The sequence below is a fragment of the Anabrus simplex genome, chromosome 3 (genome assembly GCF_040414725.1).
Source record: "Anabrus simplex isolate iqAnaSimp1 chromosome 3, ASM4041472v1, whole genome shotgun sequence".
In the NCBI taxonomy this organism is placed as follows: Eukaryota; Metazoa; Arthropoda; class Insecta; order Orthoptera; family Tettigoniidae; genus Anabrus; species Anabrus simplex.
The window spans coordinates 453,962,614-453,989,358 of NC_090267.1; the positions used below are offsets into that span (position 1 = coordinate 453,962,614).

The 26,745-nt window shown below is 38.2% G+C and overlaps 2 protein-coding genes across 2 annotated transcripts in view; one reads left to right on the top strand and one right to left on the bottom strand.

The window, feature by feature from the left end:
- The window catches only part of LOC136866856 (sperm-specific sodium:proton exchanger), a 268,108-nt gene that overhangs the window by 52,316 nt on the left and 189,047 nt on the right, over positions 1 to 26,745 (top strand). The window lies entirely within an intron of this gene.
- On the bottom strand, positions 691 to 11,376 carry LOC136867427 (nischarin). Its single transcript, XM_067144630.2, has 2 exons — positions 10,678 to 11,376; positions 691 to 1,993 (listed from the first exon to the last, which is right to left on the bottom strand). The coding sequence occupies exons 1-2, from the start codon at positions 11,116 to 11,118 to the stop codon at positions 1,043 to 1,045; spliced, it is 1,392 nt and encodes a 463-aa protein (XP_067000731.2). The 5' UTR covers positions 11,119 to 11,376; the 3' UTR covers positions 691 to 1,042.

Sequence of the window (26,745 nt, forward strand, 5' to 3'; positions counted from 1 at the left end):
GAAGAAAATAAGCACCTACATATGAATTTACCTACTACTTACTGGCTACAATGAAATGTAAAGGCTACAAGCAAACTCTGGTGACATTCCTTGTCGCTAACTGCCCAAGTACCAATAAGTTTTTGCCAAGTGAAATTGTTCTACTGTGGTTCAAGATTGTGTGGACTTGGATTTAAATAAAGTAATTCAATATTAATATGTATATTCATTACACAACATGTATTGTAGGTATTATACCGGTATCATATTTCTATGGAGTAATTTACTCATGATTAAAGAATTCAACCTCACAATATAAATATGGTAAAAATTACATCAAAATAATGTAACAGTACTGTATTAATCAGTAAATATTTTGATATATCAGAGCTCTGCACAATTATTTAAAAATTTCTCTCAATGCACTGCATGATGCCTAACAAATTCTAGCTGCAGTATACACATACTGAGCAGCAAATCCATTCATTTTGAATAATTCAACAAAGAACTAAAATATGTACAGACTATTCTGAATCATTTAATACTAAAGTGACAAGATATATCACAGATAAACATTGTATATAAATATATATTTATGTATATATATATATATGCAGGTAACAAATAGGCTAACAAAACAAAAAAAAATTTTACAACTTGAAATGAAAATAATCTCAGTTGTTACAAAAGAATCACAATATTAGTGTTAAATAAAAGTGTAGGTTGTAAAGAATGAAAATCACTGGCAATAATATTCTCAACATTTCAGTTCCTTAAAATATAGGAAATGTAATTTGAATGAAAATATTACAATGCTGGAATAAAAGTAATAACTTTACAGCAACATTTACATCATTTCTGCTATCAAATCAATATAGAAAATAAAGAAGAAATGCCATTAAAAATATATACACATAAATAAATATTAATTAGATTTACTTAAAGTGTGCTCTGTTATTTACACTTGATTCACTCTGTTAGCAAATACTGAATAAATTTTTGAGCTTTACAACACACCTGCAAGAACATGTATTACACTGAAACATGCGACAATACATTTAATTTACAGAGTTTTGGGGAAAGTTGGTAATTTGGTTTCAAAAGTGGGTGATTTTCCTTCTCTAACAATTCTCAAGGCTTGAAGAACTGCTACTGTATCAAGCTCTTTCTGTGTAGGTTTCTCATTATCTAAGCAAATCTCAGGAACTCTGTTCCCGAACTGTTCTAATACTTTAACCCTATAGTCAACAATAATGGCAACTGGATTTCCTGTTAAAGCCAAATTTTCAAGGCACGGTAGTCCACTCAGATGTTTGATTTCCACCAGGTCCGAAATCTGATTGCCACTAATATCAAGACCTTCCAAAGAATACAATTTTGAAAAGCCCATAAGAGAAGAAATATTGTTCTGAGATAGGTCAATGTACACTATGTTTCCCATTTTTGTATGCAAGTCATGAACTTCAGTGAACAAGTTGACTGATAAATAAAGATGAGATAAATGAGGCAATGTTGTTAAATTATTCAAGGCACTGATTTTGTTGTTACTCAAATTCAGTTGTTCAAGATTGGGCATTAGTTTAACGGATTCATCTATTTCTTCAATTTCATTATAACTAAAGTTTGCTTCTGTTATCTTTTTCCACATGTAACGCTCTCCAGAACAGTTAACTTCTTTATGCAAATCATCACATAGTAGGACATGCTTAATTATTTTCAGGTTTGAATAATGAACTTCAAGGGTAGTGACAGAATCTCGCAAGCTCCCAGTATTATATATATTTGAAACTTGAACACCAGCAAGAGTAAGCTTTTCAACCCCTTTGAAAGCAGACAATTCAAATGAAAGATTATTTGGCACAATATTGCTAGTACCAACAGGAGTATTAGATCCTTTGATTGTTATACTTTTAAGCTGACAGCAGAAGTCTAATACATGGCTGAAGTCCAGTCTCTTGTCCAATATTTCAAGAGAAGGGCAAGGCTGTTTCAGTCTCTCACTGATTGCATGAAGCTGAAATGAAAGAAAACACCAATGTAAGAATATATAATCCAATAAAACCGTGACCCATCATTGACTGAATAATTCTAATCAATCAATCAATCAATCAATCAATCAATCAATCAATCAATCAATCAATCAATCAATCAATCAATCAATCAATCAATCAATCAATCAATCAATCAATCAATCAATCAATTTTATGACTGCTAATATTACAGTTATAGCCAGTTTAAAAAAAAAATGGAATCCAATTGACAAGGATGTAACTCTTCTTTTAACAATTTGCACCTGCATCTGAATCATAGCCATGACTGAATAATCTATTGCAGGACATCACCAAGCAGATATGGCTTCCTCTGTACTTGTTTGTTCCTTTCCATCATTTACAAGCAGATTATTTGGATACATGTGTTGTGTAGACCAAGAATGAATTCCTTTGAAAGTGAGGATTAGAATCCTTACTCCCAGCCAACTAAAAGGTAAGTTAGTTTGTAAAGTAGTTTCACTAATCCTTAGTCCTTTCTTTGTTTTTTACTAGTGATTTACAGTTGCACTAACAGATCACAGGGTTACTGCGACAGAAGGGTGGGAAATAGTTAGGACTGGGATGGTAGCAGCTGTGGCCTTACTTAAGGTACAGCCCTAGCATTTGCCAGGTGTGAAAATGGAAAACCTGCTGAAGGTGCAATTCACACCCGCCATCTTCCAAATGCAAGCACATTGCTACATGAACTTAAGTGCATGACCAACTTGCTTGGTCCTCTCTCCTTTTCTTTAGCCTGGAAACCCTCTCCTGGATGTACGTCTCAAGTCTTTGCCATGTTGTTCTTTCCTGGACAATTTGCATCCAGTTTACTTCAACACACCTATATATTATCGTGCTAAGAGAGTTGGGGACATCCTACACTCCATAATATGCTCTGAGACACCAGCATAGGAGCTGCTTGGTTCACTTCTCCTCCAAGCTTCTGGTCACAAGCACCGCCCACCTTCTTTCAGCGCTGACACCCGTTTTATAATGTCTGGCGCTCTTGTTCTGCTTCTCATGACTTCCTTTCTCACACAGACCGTTAAGCTGATAACATTACCCTTTCAACAGCTCTTTGGCCAACTTGTAATTTCTCTGCACTGTTTTGAGACAGCACGATGGTTCCAAAACCATAAGTTGCGACTGGCAGTATGCAAGTCTTGTAAATCTTATGCTTCAGTTGACTGGAAATTCTGGGTTTTTCAGAATCTGGCTGAGTTTGCCAAAGATTGTCCAATTCATTGTTTGAGCTCCGCTGTTTGATTTTGTCAACCCAGCTTTATAGTGAGGTCCAATAAGGTTACTGTCCATTGTAACGCAGGTATGGCCTGTGCCCATTACTTTTGTTTTCATAAGGTTTACAATCAGCCCAATGGATTTTTGACAATGTGCTGAGTTCCTGAAGCATTTCAGCTATTCTTTTGGATCACTGCTTATCAATAATAATCTTATTGGCTTTACGTTCTACTAACTACAGTACTTTTTCGGTTTTTGAAGATGCCAATGTGCCAGAATTTAGTCCCGCAGGAGTTCCTTTACGTGCCAGTATATCTACCGACACGAGGCTGACGTATTTGAGCACTTTCAAATACCACTGGACTGAGCCAGGATCGAACCTCACAAGTTGGGGTCAGAAGGCCTGCACCTCAAACATCTGAGCCACTCAGCCCAGCTCACTGCTTATTAGGAATATGTCTGCAAAATGTAGGTGACTTAGGCAATATCTTTGATAATTTGGCTATTTTAACTTTTAAGCCTAAAAATAAAAAGGCTTTCTTTTTTGCTGTCGACCACTGTTCCTTTTGACTCCCATGAAAGCTTCTTGAAGGCATAATCAAGGGCTAGGGTGAACAGTTTAGAAGAAATTATATTTTCTTGCTGTACACCTATTTTTTCAATGGTATCTTATATTCATGCTCCAGTCACTGTTGCCTCCTGCCCCCCTCTTTTTGTTCCAGTTTTCTATGAATATTTGTTTTCATGTGGGAGATTATAAAGATCACAACAGGTATAAACACTGGGAGGAAAAATTCATGAAGCAAGGCTGAGATACTTTGGCCATGTTATAAATGTGAGGAAGAGGGAGATAAATATATAAATAACTGGGAAAAGTAGAAGAGGGGGGAAAATCCACAAAAGAATTTACAGAAAGATGAAGGACTTTCTTAATCTGCAGTATGCCTAAGTTTTCTAATTTAATCTTTCCTGAGTGGAACACAGATATATCCAGAGCTGACCTGTCATCTATGAGCAGAGAACAGAGATATCCACATATAGCTCTCATTCAAAACTCGTGCCAATCTTCACTACAGTAGTAAATGCTAGGCTCAGGAGATGGCAGCATCATGCAGACACAGGTTTGATAGTTAACATATTGCTGCTAGAGACCTCCGTGACTACTTGACAAATATTTGCAGCCAGCTGTTGATTCAGATGCGCGCACATGATGATTTGTAGGCGTTTGAGTGTGTTGGTTTCTCTGGTATTTGTTTGATGCTTTTCACATAATGTCGCGGAAAAGACGACGGACTGATGAGGAAATAGTATCTGCTTTGGATGTGATTTATCATATTTCAGATATTAGTTTTTCTAACAGTGATAGAGAAATAAGTGAAACTGACAAGTGTGAGAGCAAGAACAGCACAAGTAGCAGTGTGGCGTCTGACAGCGGCAGTAACTCAGATTGGAGAGATGTGTCCGATAGGGATCCGGGGCCTAGTCATAGGCCTTTGTTAGGTATAAACCCTGGTCCAGTTCTTATGTCACGTTTTGATAGTAATACAGAGCCTGTAGAGTATTTTGAGCTATTTTTCAACGATGACTTGAGAAATATAATTTGTGAAGAAAGCTGTCTCTACAGTGACATAAAAAAAACAAAAGAACACTCCTCTCACACAGAAGTCAAGGCTAAATGAATGGATACATCCTCTAAATTTAGACATAAAAGCACTCTTAGGAGTTGTGATAAACATGGGGCTTCACCCCCTCACGGATATTACCGAGTATTTCTGTAAAGCATGTGTTAGTATGGTACCATTCTTTACGGACGTATTTCCCCGTGATGAATTTTTACTCCTGTTTTGGAATTTACTATATCACACACCTTCCCCAATGTCAAGATAGTCTCAGAAAAATTCAGTATGTAGAGCCTGTCATTAATAAAATCACAGAAAAAGCTTCATAATACCCCCACCGGGTGAAAAGATTTCTACTGATGAGAGTATGATGTCCTTCAAGGGGAGAGTTCCATTTAAAGTTTACAACCCAATGAAGCCCACAAACTTTGGACTCAAAATGTTTGTTCTGTCTGACAACAGTAACGGATGTGTTCTATTTCAACCATACACTGGTAAAGAGGAAACTAGTTCAGACCTTTTAAAAACCACTCAAATTGTTACTGCTCTCACTGCTTCTCTCACCAAAGATCCCAAGAACCCGCCTTCTGGCTATGATGTACATAATGACAGGCATTATACATCACCACAATTAGCTGACTAACTCCTATCCATGAATATACTAACAGGTACAGTCATGCCATACCGTAAGGACATACCTCATCAGCTCCAAAAGAAAAATCTGAGCAAAATGAAACAAGGGGATGTAATTTATTTTTGCAAAGATTCTAAACTTGCTCTGGCATGGAAAGATAAAAGGACAGTTTTCATGTTGAGCACTAGCCACAAAGGGTCAAAGACAGATGTTACATCAGTCCACTCCCAATACCCAAACAAGCCCCCGATAGACAAACCCAATATGATGGTAGACTACACAAAATACACGGGTGGTGTGAATCGTAGTGATCACAATATATGCGTAGAAAAATATAGAAAAATGTTCTTCTGGCTCCTTGAGATAAGCATTGTCAACTCATATCTGCTGTAATGCCATGGTCCAAAAAAACTGTAATTCCGAACCAATTACACATAGAAAGTTCAGGCAACAACTTGTTGAGTCACTATTCCTCGAACGGATGACCTCCAAGCAAAAAGCGGGGTGTTCCAAAAGGGGAAGGCCCTCTCTATGTCCCCCAGAAGAACGCCTGAATGGACTACCTCACTTTATGACTAGGAGGGAGAAAGGTTGTGTGTAAAATAAAAAAAACTACGCAGGGAAACAATTTATTTATTACTGCAAAACCTGCAACCAGAAGCCTTTTCTGCATCCCAATAGATGCTCTGAGGTGTACCACACTTCACGACATTTCTAAAAAGTGCCGTTAATACACTAAATGTAAGGATATACTGTAAAATAAGAAAATTCAACTTTACAACCGACAGATGCTGTTCAACCTTCCAGTACCAACAGGTAAGCATAATACAGCTTTGGTATAATTAAATTTATTGCATGAAACATACATACTACATATTTTAAAATTTGGAAAAAATTATTCCGCTCAGAGCCAAAAAAGCATCTCCTTGGGAAAGGTTAATGCCAGTGTTTAGTTTAGAATAATTTTCTAATTTCCTTCTGATGTTATAATTTTGTGTGGCTATTAAAACAAGATAGAACCCTTATAAGGCAGACCCTTTGATGATGGGTGGGCAATATTTGCCATATACAGGAAGCTGCATGTTACTGTTGGGGAGGATCATGTTGTATGGTGTGCGAGTTGCTGGAATGTCAAGGACAGCACAAACATCCAGTTTTCAAGACTAAGAAATTAATAGTTTATGATTAAAATTGCACAACCCAGCTGTAAAGCCAAGAAACTGTCCACTCAGCCATGGTGTCAGACATTTCATTCTGACATTTATCGTATGGCTTTTACTGCCGGAAGTGTCCAAGGACATGTTCAACTCACCTGGTGCAGATCTTTCTTTTTGATGCCCATGGGCGACCTACATGTCTGGATGTGGTGGGATAATGATGATGAGGTAGGGAGAGGGTGAAAACCGAGCAAGTTGGCCATGCGGTTAAGGTTGCGCAGCTGTGAGCTTGCATTCAGGAGACAACGGGTTTGAATTCCACCGACGGCAGCCGTGAAGTTGGTTTTCTGTGGTTTCCCATTTCCACATCACACAAATGCTGGGACTGTTCCTTAATTAAGGCCATGGTCGCTTCCTTCCCAACCCCAGTCCTTTCCCATCCTTGCATAAAACCTTCAATGTGTTAGTGTGATGTTCAATACAAAGAAAAAGAGAGGGAGGTGAAACCCAGTACAGGAACATAGCTTACTCTTGTCAAATAACAGCAAAGGGTCTGCTCAAGGCTTAACATCCCCAACAGTGTTCGGAGTATGTGACTCAATTAGCTATGATATAAGAAGTTTCAGGCTGACAGTATAATAATTTTAAAAGCAAGCTTCAATTAAAGAATGTCCTCTGATGAAGGCAATGCAGATGATCTTTTAGCCAGGCATGAAATCATATAGAGCTTGAATAATGTGCTGAGATTTATTCCACCATATTTCTTCCTATTATGCATAATGTTCTGCAAGTGTTTGGATAAGTTGCAGTGTTCTCCCTAGGACCTTTTGGATGGGTGCACCGCCCTGACGTTTTTACAGGCCGCCTAGCTAACATAACCTAGGTAGTTGCTAGTTACATAATATTCATCCATATTTGGATCACTGGGTGTACATACTGTAAAACTGTTTATTTAAATGATAAATCTTCATTATTATCAGCATAATTGCTTCAATTACATCGGAGGTTAAATGTTTTAGCTTGACTGTCACGTAGTGTAGTGCTCGAGCAGTGTCTGGATTAACGTGCAATCGCATGCGAACACTCGATTCCGCATGACGTAACAAACCCATATGGCACTCCACAGCAGAAGAGTGGTAAGCCCCAGTGTTACATGATTATGAAAGAGGAGTAGTCTAACCCCAGCCCCGAAAATGGTTTTCCATTTTAACACCAGGCAATTGCTGGGGCTGTACCTTAATTAAGACCACGACAACCTCCTTTCCACTCCTAGCCTCTTCCTAACCCATCGTCGCCGTAAGTCCTATCTGTGTCGGTGTGACACTTGTGTGCAACTTGTAAATAAAATTTTAAAAGCCAGGAGCAGAGCGCTAGAAGTTCAAACTATTCTTATGTCTTGTTCGTGATAATAACACTAAATAGTTATATTTAGCAGTTAATGTTTACCTGCCTGATATTACTGTCAATACCTAGGGGGAATAAACTGAAATTTTAGCATGTTCATTTTTTACATAGTATTCTCCGCCCGGCTACTCATTCTTGCCACTCAGCTGATGAAAATTTCTGGGGAGAACACTGAGTTGCTAGTTATGGACCTAACAGCATCTCTGTCACATCTTGACAGTGGTTTATGAAGCCTGTTACATGATGACCATGGTAGGTTAACATGCATCAATACAATGCAGAATGCCATTTAGTATACAGCTTTGAGACTAGGAATTCTGTTACATAAGTAGGCGAGCCCCGTGTAACGATGAGTAAAAACTTATTGCAGCCCACACCATTATCACAATGCCATCAGGGATATTCATAGGATGCAGAATACTGGTCCAGACAGCTTAATGACCTGATATAACTTAGTCACTGGACGAATAACCACCAACAGTGTCACATGCCCTCTTTCTGAGGTATCATTTCGAAACAAAATATTGTTCTAAAAATATACATTATGCTGCTTTGATAGTTTTTCATTACAGATTAATGGAATTGAATAAGGTTTCAAGAAAAATACTGGACTACTTTAGTGAAGAATTCAAGTTTCTTGATATCTTATACAAGTGTAGTTGAGAGTAGACACATTTACCTCAGAAGATCGATATTTTATAAATACAGTAAGGGGGATGGAAATATGTTAACTTGTGTTATTATATTGTAACAGTTAATATTATACTTGCTCACAGCCTTTTTACTCCTCAGAATTCTTTCTTTTTTAAATTATTATTAATCGTACTTACTGAATTGAATGAATGAGATACTTTTGTGTGCAGATTTCATGGGAAACCAACCCATAAATCTAGTCCATTATTCAACTGATACAGAGCTGTCTATAGTTACAAGCTGGAGCCATGTAAATCTGGCAACGTGCAGCACAGCCAAGGCGAAAGCCTTGGAGCAATCTGTATATGTTTGTCAATGTTTAGTAAACTCTGTTTTGCATTTTGTTTTATTTATCATGGATTTGTTTATGTATATATAACAAGGTAAGTGATTGAAGCATATGCAGAACCTATTATCGAAATATGTGAAGCAGCAAACTGGATTCTAATGCCACAACAAGTTTTTGTTGGAAATTATTAGTAAGTGGAGGTATATTGTAAACGTCAACCAATGTCATTAAAGGATTTTGCAAAAGAAATGGCTGGACTAGATGATTGCCCTATTCAATTTCTTAAATATTTCTGTGAATGGTTAAGCAATTGGGGCAATTTAAATTTGGTTCATGGTAATCTAACAGTTGACACTTAGTACTTTAGTACAAACCACAACCATCCTGTTAAAAATTATCCAATTTTCATTTGAAACATTGAAAACTATTTTCTGTTAGTGATTATCTAGAAAGAAGGTTTGGTCATGCAGATAGCTTAGTGGTGTTGTAACTACAATGTTACTGCACTTCAAGTCCTAGAAAATAATAAAAATAATTGGATTAAGAGTTTTCTAGACTTGAATCCATCTGGGTGGAAAAGTGCAATTTGACTGCAGCCAGTTAGAAACGTCCAATTCCATCAAAACAAGCATTATTAGGCCCAATTCAACAGTGATAAACAAGTTTGACTCACTTTCATCATGCAACTTTTTCGAGGGGCTTTTTGAGATGTCAAGTTTAATATACATCCCTGGGTATGGAGTAAGAATATACAGAATGATAAGCTGCAACACATGTTGAGGTTTCCTGCAGGATAATGAAACATGATCCCTATTTTGAAGAATTTCAGAGTGGTGCCATCAGATTGTGTTGTAGTTGTGTCTGAGTAACAGTGACAGGAATATTAACTTTGTTGGTATTTGAAAACTATCCAGATTGTGAAAATAATAAAGAAGTTCTCTTCTTTCTATCCAGAACTGCTTTAGGAAGAGATAAAAGTCAACAGTTCTGGTTTGACATGGTCATTGTGGGCATGACAATAATGGTCTGATAGCTTGCTTATTGTCTAAATAATGTTTAATAAGTATAGAAAGTAGATGAAGAAGAAGACAGTAGGTAGTGGCGATGAAAACATTAAGCTGAGAAAGTGGTCAACACTCCACAAAAATTGAGCTTGTGGGTACTGTTCTCTAAGTATTTTGTTTTTATGCATGTATAATTTTACTGATGTGTGTGTTTCTTAATATCATTTTATAAAGAGTGTGCATTTATCGTAATCATCGTGTTGGTCTAAATGTACCAAATATGGGTGAAACATCATTTAAAGTTAGACACGCCCCCTTTTCTCTCGGCCTCTGGTCGACAAGTACAGCGTTGCCAAGCACACCTTTTGGTTTTAACTGTAGAGAGTTCTGACTGATAACAAATTTTGCATTACTTTTTCCTTTTCTTTGCAACAGATTTAAACTTAATCAGCCACTATTAGCACACCTGAAAAACTAGAGTAGGCCTAATGTAACATACCTACCAAAGATATAAATTAAGATTGTAAATTGTTGATTGATGATATACTTGTATGGTAGTGGGAATCATGGAGATACAGACCAAGACTTAAAGATCATCTAAAAATAAAGATTCAAGAGATTAGATTTACCTGAAGGGGAGTGAAATAATAATGTCTTGATTGCTGTAGCAATGAGTCTCCCTCTCTAAATAAATAAAGGGCTAGATTTTGTAGCAAGAATATGATGTCATACACGTGGAAGTCCAGAAACAGTGCCAAGTCTCTTGGCATTGTCTTCCTCAATAATGTGATGATACTACTCAGATAGGTTTCCAGACCTGCTCTCCTCCTTTCAATAAAGGCTGGTTCTTTATTACCAATGACTTTTTTGGGAGGCAGCAGATCTTTACTGACTCCATGATCTGAAACTAATTTATCATGAAGTTCAACAAAGTCACTGTACCGATGATCTACCTTCCAAAAGAATGACCCCACTTTCATCATTATTTGATACACAGTAAAATTATCATTCTGTTCAACAGTAGGAATTGTGACCACGCTAGAATGTCCATTGTTAAGAAATGAAGCCATCGCTGATAATCCAATTACGAGTCACTCCCTCTTATTTACAAATTACATATTTGCACTCTTGAATCCCACACGGTAATACATATATGTCACAATAAACATCATGAACATTTGCTTTATGTCATTGTATACACCACCCCAAAACAAATCTCTCAACAACATGTATATACAGTAAGAGCAATATAAACGTCAATGTCAATTTTAAAGGTTATGTGACGAGGCAAAGTACCGTAAATGTTTACGTATCTGAATTCATTTGTTGCGCTCTCTTTTTTCTTTCATCGTTGGGTGCCAAGTTTGTACTGACACTTTTACCAACATTCAAACTTATATGGTATATGTCAGAGCGTCTACATTTTACTGTAGATGGCTCTGGTATATGTAAAATTCAGGTTTAATATTATATTTTTCCGGAGAAAACGACAATCGTCGGAAAACAGTGAGCCAGTAAAAAAAAAAAAAAAGCTCATGATAATATAATTTCTACTCAAATCTGAAATACTTCGAAGAAATTACTCACACGAATGGCGGAGACTTCTTCTTCTTCTTGCGTTTGATTGGCCTCAGCCGGAGTTCTCTGACCACCAGTAACGTTGCCTACGAGATGTCATTAATCAGTGACCTATATTGACATAATATAGGTTTGGCAGTAATGCAAAGCTACACATTCACTTTGAGCAGACTCTTCATTCATTTAAAAATGACGTAGACAGATACGTGACCTTGAGGTAACGGTATTTTGAAGTGGGTCTCTTTGGTCGGGTTTTTTTTTTCGCTATACCGGTATAGATAGTCGTTTAGCGTCGCACTATCTCAGGTAGATTGCCGGTGATGATGGAAAAAAAAAAAAAAAAAAAAGAAACGGCCGTAGTAGCTTAAACTGAAGTACAGATAGCCCCAGTATTTGCCTCGTATGGAAACGGGAAACCATGGAAATCCATCGTCAGGACTGCCAATGGAGGGGTTTGAACTCACCATTTACTTATTTATTGGTTATAGAATATCCCAAATATAATCCCAAGGGAATGATTATAATATTATCCTAGGGCCCATCAGTACCTACCTAATTTCTTCAGTGCCTGCAAAGTAGGCCTACCCAATTCGTAGCTAATGTTCCAATTTCATAACATTTGACACCTCTTTACTAGACTGAACAGTGCTTTTTTTCCCCTCTATCTCTGCTTTTCTTAATGTCTCTGGGCAAGTCTTTGTAAGGAGCATGATATTGAATTGAATTGAAGCATGAAATGCTCATGTACTGTAATTTCTGCACAAAGGTAGAATGGAAGAATAGATGCTTTTCAAGTGCAGTATTAAGGAGGAATGTTGAAGATGAGATCAGAGGTTTAATTGGAAAATATGAACTATTGGTACCGTACTCACAAAACATTTCAGCATTTTCCAAATGGATTCACAGGGGTGAGGATCTGTTGTCATTCTTCTTTTCCAGGAGTTGGGGTTATCTGTTGACCGTCTCCCAGATGACAATCAAACTGCTGGAGTGTGGGTCCTGCAAGATGAATAAAGTCTGCTAGGCACGTGTTTCACTAAAGGAACACTTCCAAATGGAGTCACAATTCCATTAATTGGGTTAAAGGCTCATTCACACTCCACTGTGGACACTGCAGTACTGTTGACTGTTTACAAAAGCGGAGGAAATCATTCGATGTTTTCATTTTTGTCCTCCTTGTAATCTGTAATTATTTTGCTTAAATCTTTAATGTTAAATTGATTAAACATCTGACACTTTCCTCTCCATGTAATGCATCTAAGACATCTGGCCATTCAAATGAATACATCACATTTAAGTGATAAGGAAGATCATCATAGATATATGTATGTTCAGTCTTCAGCCTTAAGGCTGGTTGGATCCTCAACAGCTCTGCCATCAGCTGTCATAGATGGCCTAGGCATCACTGAAGAGGCATACTAGGGAAATGAGGAGTGAGGTAGTTTTCTGTTGCTTTCCTCACCGAGCCAGAAGTTGCTATTACGTATCAGTCTGCCAAGCCCACTGAAATGCATGCACCAACCAACCCTATGAGCAATATTTTCACCATTTATAGCAGGGACTGGCTGCAGAAGGAATGGCATTACTAGCATCACTCATACCTCAGTCACTTTCATTTTGTCAAAGCCAAGGAAAAAGCTGAGACAGACCAATGAAAGTAACAAGATTGCTCTAGCCCATACCAGAAGACATATTGCACTGTAAACACTAGGTCCCGCCAGCAAAGGCATCATAGATATATTTCTCTAAATTGTCAGAATTTAGTCTTCTGTAAGATGGAACAGATTGAAGTTAATGGGATTTAAAGGAGTTTATAGCCATTTTGGTGTAATGACCTGGATATTTATCAGTATTGGGGCATTCCACCACATTCTAAAATATGTTTAAACCTGTGGTACTCATTGAGGAATTTTTTTGAACTACCAGTACTGAGTACCGTACCTGTGAGTATTGACTCAACTAAAACCCCTGGGTGAGATGAAAAGAACTGATCACAAAGTAGTTGTTACTGAATAAAGTTTGTGATAGAAGAAGTACATTAATAGGAGACTTTTTGAGAAATAAACTACTCATTCACATACCTACTTTTAGAGATATTAGGCCCCTTTAGACAACAAGAATCAACATCATCATTACCATCATCATATCCCATGTCATTTCACTTACTTGATTAGTTGATATGTAAAGGTAGTTCTAATCACTGTATTTAACTTCAACCTCCCATTATCAGACTTTACCCTGTCAGTGTATCTACATAAATCTGGGCTGCCCTCTTATTTTCTTGTTTTCAAGTTTTAAAAAGCAAGAGTGTTATTTTACAACCTCCAGTCTTACAGGGAAACTGAGCTACAGAGATGTGACTTTCCATTTTTTAAATCCCACATGCTTTGGCCAGGATTGTTAGCCCAGTGGTATAGGGGTTGTGTGTCTGCCTCTTACCTGGGTTCGATTCCCAGCCAGGTCAGGGATTTTTACCTGGATCTGAGGGCTGGTTCGAGCTTTACTCAGCCTACATGATTACAATCGGGGAGCTATCTGACTGTGAGATGACGGCCCCGGTCTAGAAAGCCAAGAATAACAGCCGAGAGGATTCATCGTGCTGACCCCACCACGGCTTGTAATCTGCAGGCCTTCAGGCTGAGCAGCGATTGCTTGGTAGGCGATGGCCCTTTGGGGCAGTTACATCATGGGGTTCAAATCATGGCCGCCTAGGTTTTCTACTGATTCTGTTAGCCAGCATTCTCTCATGTGACCACATCATCTGAGTGTGGATAATACAATAGTGTCCTGTACCAGTTGTCTACAAAGTCCACTATTTTTTTTTTTTTAAATATCTCTCTTTTGTTGTTTTTCGTATTTGTTTATGTCACACTGACTCAGACAGGTTTTATGGCAACATTGGGATAGGACAGGGCTAGGACTGGGAAGAAAGGGACCATGGCCATAATTAAGGTTCAGCCCCAGCATGGAGAATCACAGAAAACCATCTTCAGGGCTGCTGACTGTGGAGTTCAAATCCACTATCTCCTAAATTCAATCTCACAGCTACGTGACCAAAACCATGTAGCAAACTTGCTCGATAGATCTTGCTTCCTAGTGTCTGTAGCGTGTATACTGCAGAGTTTATCGCCATCTTTAGAAGCTTTGCACTTTGCACTGGGTGACGAAAGGAACTACTTTCTCGTATGTACCGACTTGTTAAGTTCTCTGCAGTCTATTGACACCTGTTTTTCACAACGCCCACTGATGCAGCAGATTCATGACCTTCTAGCCAGGTTATGTGATATTTGTGTAGCTTCCAAGCCACGTTGAGATTGCGGGAAATGAACTTACGGATGAAGCTGCAAAGGAAGCGGTACTTTTACCTTCGAGGCCTATGAATGCACCTGCTAAAGATATTTGTTAACAGCTACGTTGAACCATCTTGGTGTCCTGGGAATTGGAGTAGCTAGCTATTCATACTCCCAACAAGCTGAGAACAATTAAGAAGACAACTACTGTACCATGTGGTGGTCCTCTTCCGGGTCTTCACGGAGGGAGGCCATAGTTTTGTGTAGGCTGAGGATAGGTAATGGACGATCTACGCACTCTTATCTCCTAAAGAGCGAAAACCTCCAGTGTGCTCTTGTGGTGCCAACTTCACCGTGGTCCCCATCCTCACAGTGTGTGCCGATCTCTCTGGCCTAAGACGGTGCCTCAACCTGTGGGAGACACTCAAACTCATATTAGCTGAGGACGTGACTACTGCTGATCTCATCATTCACTTTATATGTGAGAGTGGATTTTTCAAGGGTATGTAAATTTCAAGTGTTCTGTTGCTCAGGGAACTTAGGTTCTCTTTTGATTCATTAGTGACCTTTTGGCTTAATACAATAATTTTTATTTTATTTTGTAATTCATTTTGAAATTCTTTTGTTGAATAAATACTTTTGTTTTATTTTAAACTTCTTTGCCACTTAATTTGTTTAGAGAGAATGATAACCTTGTACTTCGTCTAAAAACAAAAATTACCACCACTTTTATATCTCTATTACCGAGCTCGATAGCTGCAGGCGCTTAATTGCGGGCAGTATCCAGTAATCGGGAGATAGTGGGTTCGAGCCCCACTGTCGGCAGCCCTGAATATGGTTTTCCGTGGTTTCCCATTTTCACACCAGGCAAATGCCGGGGCTGTACCTTAATTAAGGCCACGGACGCTTCCTTCCACTTCTTAGGCCATTCCTATCCCACCGTCGCCATAAGACGTATCTATGTCGGTGCGACGTAAAGCAAATAGCAAAAAAATATATCTCTATTGTGTATGCTATTCTATCATATTAATACAATAATACTCCAAAATAAATCACATTTTGACTGCATAGATTCTGGTCTCATCATACTTCTGCATTCTTAATGTCTTGGTTCCTTCTATCAAGATCAGTTTGAAATAAGTTTGGTAGGTGACTCCCTTTGTGTTTAATGAATGGAACAATGTTTCAAGATTAAGATAGGGTCCACTTATTCAACACAAGTACAAAGCCATGGTAAACTTTTAAATTTTAAAATTTTTTATGAAAGTATCAAAGAAGGAGAGAAGTTCAGAGACCGCAGGTGGTGGAGAAGCCTCATTCGCCGACCCATCACTTAAGATGGAACAACGTGGGATATGTATGTATGTATGTATGTATGTATGTATGTATGTATGTATGTATGTATTACATTTTATGAAATTTAATGTTAATAATTTAATTTTAAATTTTAATAAATTTTATTAAAAATGTAATTACAGGATATTAGAATCATTCCGTATTGATGGTTTTCACTTTACAAAGGTAAAATTAAGTGTATCCTCCTAATTCAATACATCATATAATTTCATCATTAGATGGAGTAATCAAATTCAAACATGTTTCGACTAGTTTGAGCTATCTTCAGTGAAAAAAAAAAGGGAGGTGGGTGGCGGGGTGAAGTAATTTACATAATACAAGCTAAAAATGTGCCAAAAAAACATAATGAAGGAACAAATGAAAAAACAAAAGAGAGACATATCGGAAATAAAAACAGCACAATATACAATATTAACAACACTATAGGTAAGGTAGGTAAGGGTTATTCTGCCCGAAGGCAGGTCCGAACCTCCGCAGTGTTCCTGAGCCGGAGTTTACATGCGGTAGGGTGGCCAGTTCCTTTCCGCTCCTCCATTCCCTTACCCCCCACCAACAGCGCGTGGTAATCCATCCAACTCCTGACCACGCCCAATGTTGCTTAACTTCGGAGATCTCACGGGATCCGGTGTTTCAACACGGCTACGGCCATTGGCTACAACACCATATGGAGCAATAAACAACTCGCTGCGATAAAATTCAGTGAAAACCGGGGTTAATACAAAACATAATTGAATCTAAAAACTCTGTTAACCTAAGAAGAAAGAAATGAAAACAAATGATACAGATGGAAACTAACAATAAGTGCACATAGTGAGGTTGCGGACCTCTTAGTCCACAAAATTTTGGTTTTATAACAATTCTAAACAGGATGAAATCACTGTGTTGAAAATTCAGGCCGAAAGTCTGCCTTTGTAGAAACACCATCACATCGAATTGCTAGGAGGGGAGCGAGAGCAAAAACGTTTGAGAAACCTAGCCTGAGATAACGTGCAGGTGAAATGCATGTGACAAGTGATGGAAAAACACAGATGAAATTTAAAACTTTAGAACAGCAACATTCTAAATTTCTTCTCACTCTAATGGGCCCATTCTCAATTATTGCTTCACATTATTGGCTGGTTTGTTTGCCTTATTTTAAAAGGTCGGGAGGGCCGCAACAAAAATTGAGAAGTTTTGTTAGAGAATATGACAGATGCATGGTAAACTGTGACCATAGTGGAACTTATGTTCAACATGTTATTAACATGTAAAAGTCTACCACGGTTTTGAACTTGTATTGAATACAAGTATCTTAATCTTGAAGCAGTGTGCCTGAAATTATATTTAAAAAAATAATATTAGAATTGATAGAAGGCTGCTCATCATCATCACAAGTCATTTTACTCATCATTTGGCCATGCGGTTAGGGGCGTGCAGCTGTGAGCTTGCATCCGGTAGATAGTGGGTTCTAACCCCACTGTCAGCAGATCTGAAGATGGTTTTCCATGCTTTCCCATTTTCACACCAAGCAAATGCTGGGACTGTACCTTAATTAAGGCCATGGCTGCTTCTTTCCCTCTCCTAGGCTTTTCCATCATTGTTGCCATATGAGGTATCTGTGTCAGTGCAACGTAAAGCAAATTCTAAAAAAAGAACAAGGAGGCCCCCATTTTACTCATTTCTGAATGTTATGACCCCATTAACTGTGTTTCTTCATCCTGCACAGATTTCAGCTCTTCCTAAAGTCTGCCTTAATTCAGTCAATCCTTCTGCACCAGGGTTGCAGTGGTAATAGAAATAGGTTTCAGACTCACCCGTGAAATGACAAAATTTAATATGAACATGCATGTAACGGGCTGAGGAGGGCTCTGGACCAATTAAAACAGAAAGATAATTGTATTAAATTAGTTTTAGTTGTAATTATTTAAATGTTTCAATATACCACTGTTTATTTCAAGAAAATGAAAAATATAAAGGGCAAGAAAACTGCACATCAGTCATTTAACATAGTTTTGTAAGTTGTAAGAGGTTTCCATATTAAGACATATTTACTGCTAACAGTATCAATGAGTTATTTTCCTCTTACAAATTTTCTAGAGTATCTGGCTTAACCTCCTCAGTCCGTATGTAGCATATGCTCTACATGTGGTTTTATCTGCTTGCAATAAAACAAAATAATTTAAGGAAAAAAGTAATAATGGTAGGAAAGTCAACTCTGAGTCCTGATGTAGCATATATACTACAGGAATAAAACAACTTAGTGAAACACACTAATTTTCTATGGTGAATTTTTTTAAATTATTTGAGCAAAATATAACACATCAAATGCATTAACAGGCTCGGGACTGAAGAGGTTAACGAACTTCAGAAGGACCTCAAAAACACAAACATAAGTTCTTTTTTTTTGCTAGGGGCTTTACGTCGCACCGACACAGATAGGTCTTATGGCGACGATGGGATAGGAAAGGCCTAGGAGTTGGAAGGAAGCGGCCGTGGCCTTAATTAAAGTACAGCCCCAGCATTTGCCTGGTGTGAAAATGGGAAACCACGGAAAACCATCTTCAGGGCTGCCGATAGTGGGATTCGAACCTACTATCTCCCGGATGCAAGCTCACAGCCGCGCGCCTCTACGCGCACGGCCAACTCGCCCGGTAAACATAAGTTCAACAGACATGCTAGAAAGATACATCTTTAGACACAAAGTAAACAATTGGGGAGCTACATCAGAGCAATCACAACAAAAACAATACAAACCAATATGGTCAGAAGAACATAAACAAGCCTTCTTGGAAAGAATGAAAGCCTATTAGAACAAGAAGAACCCACAGAAGAACTGATTGAGTTATTTGCTTAACGTCTTCCAGTATTGGAAGAATTCGCTACTGGTACTGCTGCTACTACTAGTACTACTACGTTTTTTTGCTAGTGACTTTACGTCGCACTGACACAGATAGGTCTTATGGCGACAATGAGATAGGAAAGGCCTAGGAGTTGGAAGGAAGCGGCCGTGGTCTTAATTAAGGTACAGCCCCAGCATTTGCCTGGAATGAAAATGTGAAACCACGGAAAACCATCTTCAGGGCTGCCGACAGTGGGAATCGAACCCACTATCTCCTGGATGCAAGCTCACAGCCGTGTGCCCCTAACTGCACGGCTAACTCGCCTGGTACTGGTACTACTACTACTACTACTACTACTGCTGCTGCTGCTGCTGCTGCTGCTGCTGCTGCTGCTGCTAATTAATGAAGATTTTTTTTCCAAATACACATAAATGTTCAATACCAGCTTAATTGACCCATAATGGAGTTCTACATAATATAAAAAAGATGCAATGCAACCATTCTTGTACATAAGGTGTTGGATGCCACAAGTGTACTGGTGGCCCTAATATGATCATGAACATCAAACTAGACACATTTCATTTCAAAGGACAATTCCTGGCTGGTGTCATAATAATATTCAAAGTACTAAATCCCCTTTTACAGTCAGCACTGGTTATTGGCAATGTTGATATAGCTAGTTTCACTTTATTCAAATTGTCTTTCACACTTTTACCATTACTGGCTATGAAATCACTAAGTCTTCACGAAACATGTTAAATGGTATCCAGAACCTGTCACATAGTTGTACAAATTTGTTCTCTGCATCAAGCCATAGAGTATCTGCATCTACAGAGGTACCAGTATTTGGATTTGTTCAGTCAGTACTTTGTATTGGGAGCAACACTTTGAGAATTGCAGTTGGAGGGAACTGTTTGCAGCAATTTAGATTTCAGATTCTCAGACAGTCTACGGAGAAATGTATTCTGATTTATTTTGCACCAAGGAAGTGGAACATCTCAAAAATTTCCATTCTGTATGGCATTTTCAACTTCTCTCAAATATTTTCCAAAACATTTTTGCATTCTTTCAGTAACACAAATGCTGTTATGAATTATTCTGTAGACATTAGTTAAACTAGTATAATCTTTCTGAAAATACTCTGTGAAATTATTCTAACTTCATCAAAACATCAGTTAGTAGTTCTAGATTAAACACAACTCGTGTGAAGAAATAAGACCGAATTAATTTATACATTCAACACTCCTTAGAATTGCGATTCTGATCATCTGATGCATTAGAAAATGTTCATACAGAGTTTTGTAACTCTACTATTGCCTCAGTAGCTCTGTGAGATGAAGCTGCCCGCTGCACAGGCAAAATTCTCCCTACTTTTGCTATTTCCAGTCCTAGCTCATTTGCACAGGCGTGTAGTTGATGTTAAATTTTTGGGGTTCTATGGTACAATAAATAGACTTTATCCATGAAATCTCACATGCAATCACTTCAGATGCTTACCAACACTTAGATCTATTCTACAACACAAACAATATCACTTGACAATATTCGGATACTTCATACTCCGTCATTTCAGCGCACCAGATTTTCTACCCATCATAGAACTCGCACCATCACTACATAAAACCAGTCAAACATTTTGCTAAACATTCATATGAGAGACCACTCTCCAGAGAAGCAGTTTCCAGTTCCAACAATTTGAAGACAAATATTTTAGGTCCATCACCAATAAAAGATGCACGGATATATAGGTCCCTACTATTAAAACTGTTTCTGAGGATATTGGTGTGGATTCATCTTTAAGAACTGACAATTTAGATCGGCTGCAATTATTTCCTTGCAGAACTTTTTTTTTTTCAAATATGAACTGATGTAATTTATTATACTGGCAGCTGATGAATGACTCTGGGTCCTATACGCATATCTAGTGAATTGGCTACCTGTTGATATATTAAATCAGGGTATTTGTGATAAGAAATGCATATTTTGCTACACTGTATGCTGTATGGAAAAACTTATTGGTATTTGTGTGCTGTTTACTAAGTTTACTAACAAATCAGATGTGGTCATTGTTGCCTGTGCAAGGTTAACTTTTTCTGAAATTATTCTAGGTGATTTTTACTTTTTATGGTAAAATATGTTCTTCCTCAGTAATGTTTGTCATTCTGCTGTTATGCTCCTATTATATGTAACCTGTGTTCACCCATTCTTTTGAAATATAGAACCCTGATATTTTTCAACGCCCAAACAATTTTCTAGTCCCTTCAGACATACCTTACAACCAATTTTCTGAGCTTTTATGACTAGCCAAGGGTATGATTTCAAGAAATTTTCTGATTGTTAAGCAGTTCATCATTTTGGATATGAAGACAAATATTCATTTGCAAAAGTAATTTACAGATTTATAGATTCAATAAATTTCCAATTTCTTTGAAATCATTTAAGAAAAGGGCAAAAAAAACAACAGCCTTTTGGGGGCTAAGATGACCAGGCTACTGGCAGAACTATTCTGGAACATATGACATAGAACTGTATATGTGAGAAACAGTCTTCTCTCAAGTCGAAAACAAAAAATTACATGTTTCTTTATTTTTAAAGGAGATCCCAAATACTTATTTGTCATCTGTAACATCTTCAGCTTTTTACATATAAGTATCCCCATAAAAAATAATTCACCCCCTTTATCAGTCATTCCTCCCCTCCCACCTAAGCAGTTTTTCCAAAAGAAAAAAAAAAACCAAAACAAACATGTTTCTTTGTTTTTATAGGAGATTTGGAATACCAATTTTCACATCTGTAACATATTCAGTTTTCAAGATATAAGTATCTCCATTGAAGGATCAACCCATTTTTCACTTTTTTAACCCCCTTAAGTGGATTTTTAAGAAGAAAAAAATGGTGTTTCTATATTTTTAGAGGAGATTCCAAATTCCAAGTTTCACTTCTTTGAACTGTTATGTTTTTGAGATATAGATATACTCATTTTAAAAATTCACCCCCCCTCCCACTTTAACCCCCTTAGCGATGGAATATCCAAAAATCCTCCCCTAGTGAGCATCTACACTGCAATATAAATGTATCTTCAAAGTTTCATTTCTTTATGTCCAGTAATTTTGGCTCAGCAATGATGAATCAGTCAGTCAGTTAGTCAGTACATGTTATTTTCTGTATATATATAGAGAAAACAAGAGCTTCAGTAAGGCAGATCTTTGTGTTGTTTGTTATTGCTGTGTTCTTCCAGATTGTTGTATGAGTTTCTTCATGGCAACTCTCCCTAAGTTGATGTCTTTTTATTTCTGTCTCACAAGTTCTTGTATTGCAGGTAGTTGATTCAAGATAGACAAAATCATGTATAATCTCCAGTCTCCTTAATTTACTTGTCAGCTGGATGCGTGATCTCAGTCAATTATCATTACTTTATGATTGGTCACTGTGCTCACATTTTTTCACTTTTGCTAGTATTTATTTATTTCGTGTCAGATTGTTGAAAGAAACTTAAAATATAAATAAGGTATTATATACAAACAAAACAAAGTATATTTGCTAGTAAGAAGGATGCTATGTACTGTATAATTCACAAAGAGTAATTATTAATATTTCCTATGTTTCAGACCTAAAGATATTCATAATGTTCCTGAGATTTGTCTTAGGAGGACCTCTACTTGGGCTTATTATGGGAAAAGTCACCACAATTATTTTTTCTTATATATTCAGTGATATAATAACAAGCATAATTCTCACATTGGTCTCAACATATGTGACATATTACGTTGGTGAGGAACTGATAGGTAAGCTTCTATTCACCTTATGGGCCAATGATCTCAGTGTTATACCCCTTAAGAAAAATCATCACCTCCATCATCACTGTCATTATCATCTCATCATCATTAACAATATCAGTCAAGGTTCAGTAGATGGTTAAAGTTACAGTAGTTAATTTTTTGAGTGATATTCGTGAATTAGTATTTACAGCTGCCTCAAAGTTATTTTCTCCAATCCAATTTATAGTCATTCTGAAGAAGTGGCTGTTTGGAATGACAGAAAATTTCAGAAAGTAATCATATGACTTATATAGAATGATAATGAATAAGATGGGTTGGGACATAAATGGCACCTTTTTATCTTCCTCTATCCAAGCAACATTGCTGTTCCTTAACTGTGCTCCGGTGTCTGGCTCTATGGCTAAATGGTTAGGATGCTGACCTTTGGCCCAAGGGGCCCTGGGTTTGATTCCTGGCATGGTTGGGGATTTTAACTTTTATTAGTTAATTCTATTGGCTTGGGGGCTGGATGTTTGTACCATCTTCAACTTTAGAAATCATCATAGGTAGGGCCCCATACTCACAGACATGCAGTTCGCCTAAAGGGAGTCAACTCAAATGATCTGCACCAGACCTCTGTAGAGGCTACACGCCAAGAAAAAAGTAAAGATAAACTGTGTTCCAGTCTAGGTTACTTCTTATTATGGAGTACTGTTTTTTATGGAGTCCATCCACTGTAGTCTAGGTGTACCCCTAGTTCTCCTTCATTCAATTTTCTTCTCCATTATCTGCTTAGGTATTCTTCCTTCTTCCATACTCTTAACATGTTCAAAACATTTAAAGATAAAAATTTCATTGTTCCGTATTGAAATTATTAACATTAAAAATTAAATAATTGAAGTTCAACCAATTCAATACATAAAAGAAAGGAATGTAGTAATTACATTCTTATTTAAATGGGACCGGTTTCGACCCTAGTCCAGGTCATCGTCAGCCGTAAAAACAAGTAGGCGAAATCACACAATGTTTATGAATGACCCATTTCTCCAATATTCATAAACATTGTGTGATTTCGCCTACTTGTTTTTACGGCTGACGATGACCTGGACTAGGGTCGAAACCGGTCCCATTTAAATAAGAATGTAATTACTACATTTCTTTCTTTTATGTATTGAATTGGTTGAACTTCAATTATTTAATTTTTAATGTTCAAAACATCTCAATTGATTACTCTCCATTCTGTTCAAAAGCTTTTCCATTCCAATTTCCTTCCTGACATCCTCATTCCTTGCTCTGTCGTTTCTTGTCCTTTCTATCATACTTCTTAAAAATGTCATCTCACTGGCCTGGATTTTACTTTCCTGTCCTTTTGCCAGTTTCCAGGCTTTTGCTCCAAATGATAGTAGAGGATATTAATGTATCTTATACACCACCTCTTTACACAACCTTGGTATTTCCTTCTTTGAGAGAGCAAGTTCCTCACACTCTGGTAAAATCCATTTCTTTGTTGTATCTTCGTACTGATGTCCATGACCAGCTTTGCATCCTTCTTTAATTCACTTACCTAGTACTCAAAGATTTCCACAATTTTAAGGTCTTGTACCTTAATTTTTATTGTACCTTCCCCTTCTCTTCCTCCTTTGGTCAACACCAATGTCTTGCTTTTCTTTACACTTATTTCCATTTCATAATTGCCAATATACTCACTCTATATTTCCAGTTGACCTTGCAATTCCTCCCCATTTGCTCCCCACACTATATTACCCTTTGTATCATCTGCAAACAACATCACCTTCAGCTCCCCATCTCTAAATTTTCCCTTTATTTTCTGGTTTAAATGAGGTTTTCAGATTTAATATCATGTGTGAAGTCAAGCACATATAATCTATTTGCTCTTAGAAGTAAATATTTTTTTTTTCTAGGGGCTTTACGTCGCACCGACACAGATAGGTCTTATGGTGACGATGAGATAGGAAAGGTCTAGGAGTTGGAAGGAAGCGGCCGTGGCCGTAATTAAGGCACAGCCCCAGCATTTGCCTGGTGTGAAAATGGGAAACCACGGAAAACCATTTTCAGGGCTGCTGATAGTGGGATTCGAACCTACTATCTCCCAGATGCAAGCTCACAGCCGCGCGCCTCTACACGCACGGCCAACTCGCTTGGTCGTAAAATCTTTTATCATAATAGTTACACTTAAGAAAATGGAAATTGCAACACCATGAAGGCATTTGTCGTTTATGTTGATTTTCAAGATATGAAACGATGCCATGTAGGCATGTAAACGATCAAAGTTTCAGACCCATTGGATTGATGCTACAGGTCTCCCCACGTGATTGGTCGTGGAGGAATCAACTCCATTATACGGATTCTGGTGTAGCGTAGTTGACTTGCAGTCTGTGCAGTGAATTGTTCCCCATCAAACATGCCTCAATGACAGAGAAGAGCACGCTATCAACAACTGTCGCCGTTTGAGAGGGCTCAGATAATTGGGCTGTGTGAGGCTGGATTATTGCTAAGGACTGTCGCTGCACATGTTGGCCGACAGGCATCTACGGTACAACGTGTATGGCAGCAGTGGTCAAATGAAGGTACCCACACTTGTAGACCTGGCACAGGCCCAGCGCGACAGACAACTGTGAGAGAGGATCGTCGCATCATTCAGATGGCCCGGATGGAACCCCATGCAACAGCAGCACAAATTCGAGCAGCTGTGGCAGCCCACATTACACTACAAACAGTTGGTAATCGCCTGCGTGCAGCTGGCTTATGAGCCCGTGTCCCTACAGAAGGTGTTCCATTGACCCCACAACAGCGACGTGTAAGGCTGGGCTGGTGTCAAGGAAGATCGACGTGGGTCGATGAATGGCATAGGGTCGTCTTTAGTGATGAATCACGCTTCTGTCTTGCCTGCAGTGATCGCCGGAATCGTGTGCGCCGACGTACCGGGGAGAGGGGCTGCTCAGATCTTATTGTCAAGAGGCACACAGGGCCAACACCAAGCATTATGGTCTGGGGAGCTATTGGCTTTAATGTGAAATCACAATTAGTGCTTGTTGAGGACACTATGACTGCTCGACAGAACGTTGATAGGGTACTCAATCCAGTGGTTGTCCCTATGATGGCGAACATTGCTAATGGGATGTTTCAGCAGGACAATGCCCGGGTTCACACTGCACGCATCTCCAGAGAAGCTCTCCACGACATCACAACCTTAGAATGGCCCGCCAGATCCTCGGACCTCAGTCCTATTAAGCATGTGTGGGACATGATGGGTCGACAACTGGTCAAACGTCCTCAGCCACCCACAACTCTGGAACAACTGACCCGTGCAGTGCAGCAAGCATGGGCCACAATTCCTCAGGAAGCGATCCAGGGCCTTATTGACTCCATGCCTCGACGAATTCCTCAATGTATTGCAGCTCGTGGTGGGCATATCCTGTATCGATTGTTGTCCAAACTTGCGGTCAGAGGGACCTGAAAGTGTAATCATCGAATCACAACTGAACACTTGTCCTGCATGTTCAATTGCAGCAATGTAGCGCCACTCCTTCTGGGTGTTGCAATTTCCATTTTCTTCAGTGTAACACATTTCATTGTATAACACTTAAAGTCTGTATACTGGTAGGTGGTAAGAATGCTAGGGGTAGACCAAGGTACAAATATGACAAGCAGAGTAGAGCAGATATAGATAGGATGTTGTAGTTATTAAATGTTAAACAGTTAATTTATTGAAACCATCTATTTAATACTTTAAAGTCTTTAGGACTATATATTACTGTCATTATATTAAGTTTAAGTATGGTACATGTTTTGCCTGTCATTGCAGGCATCATCAGCCATGAATTCTAACTTAATATAATGACAGTAATATAGCCCTAAAGACTTTACTAATTAAC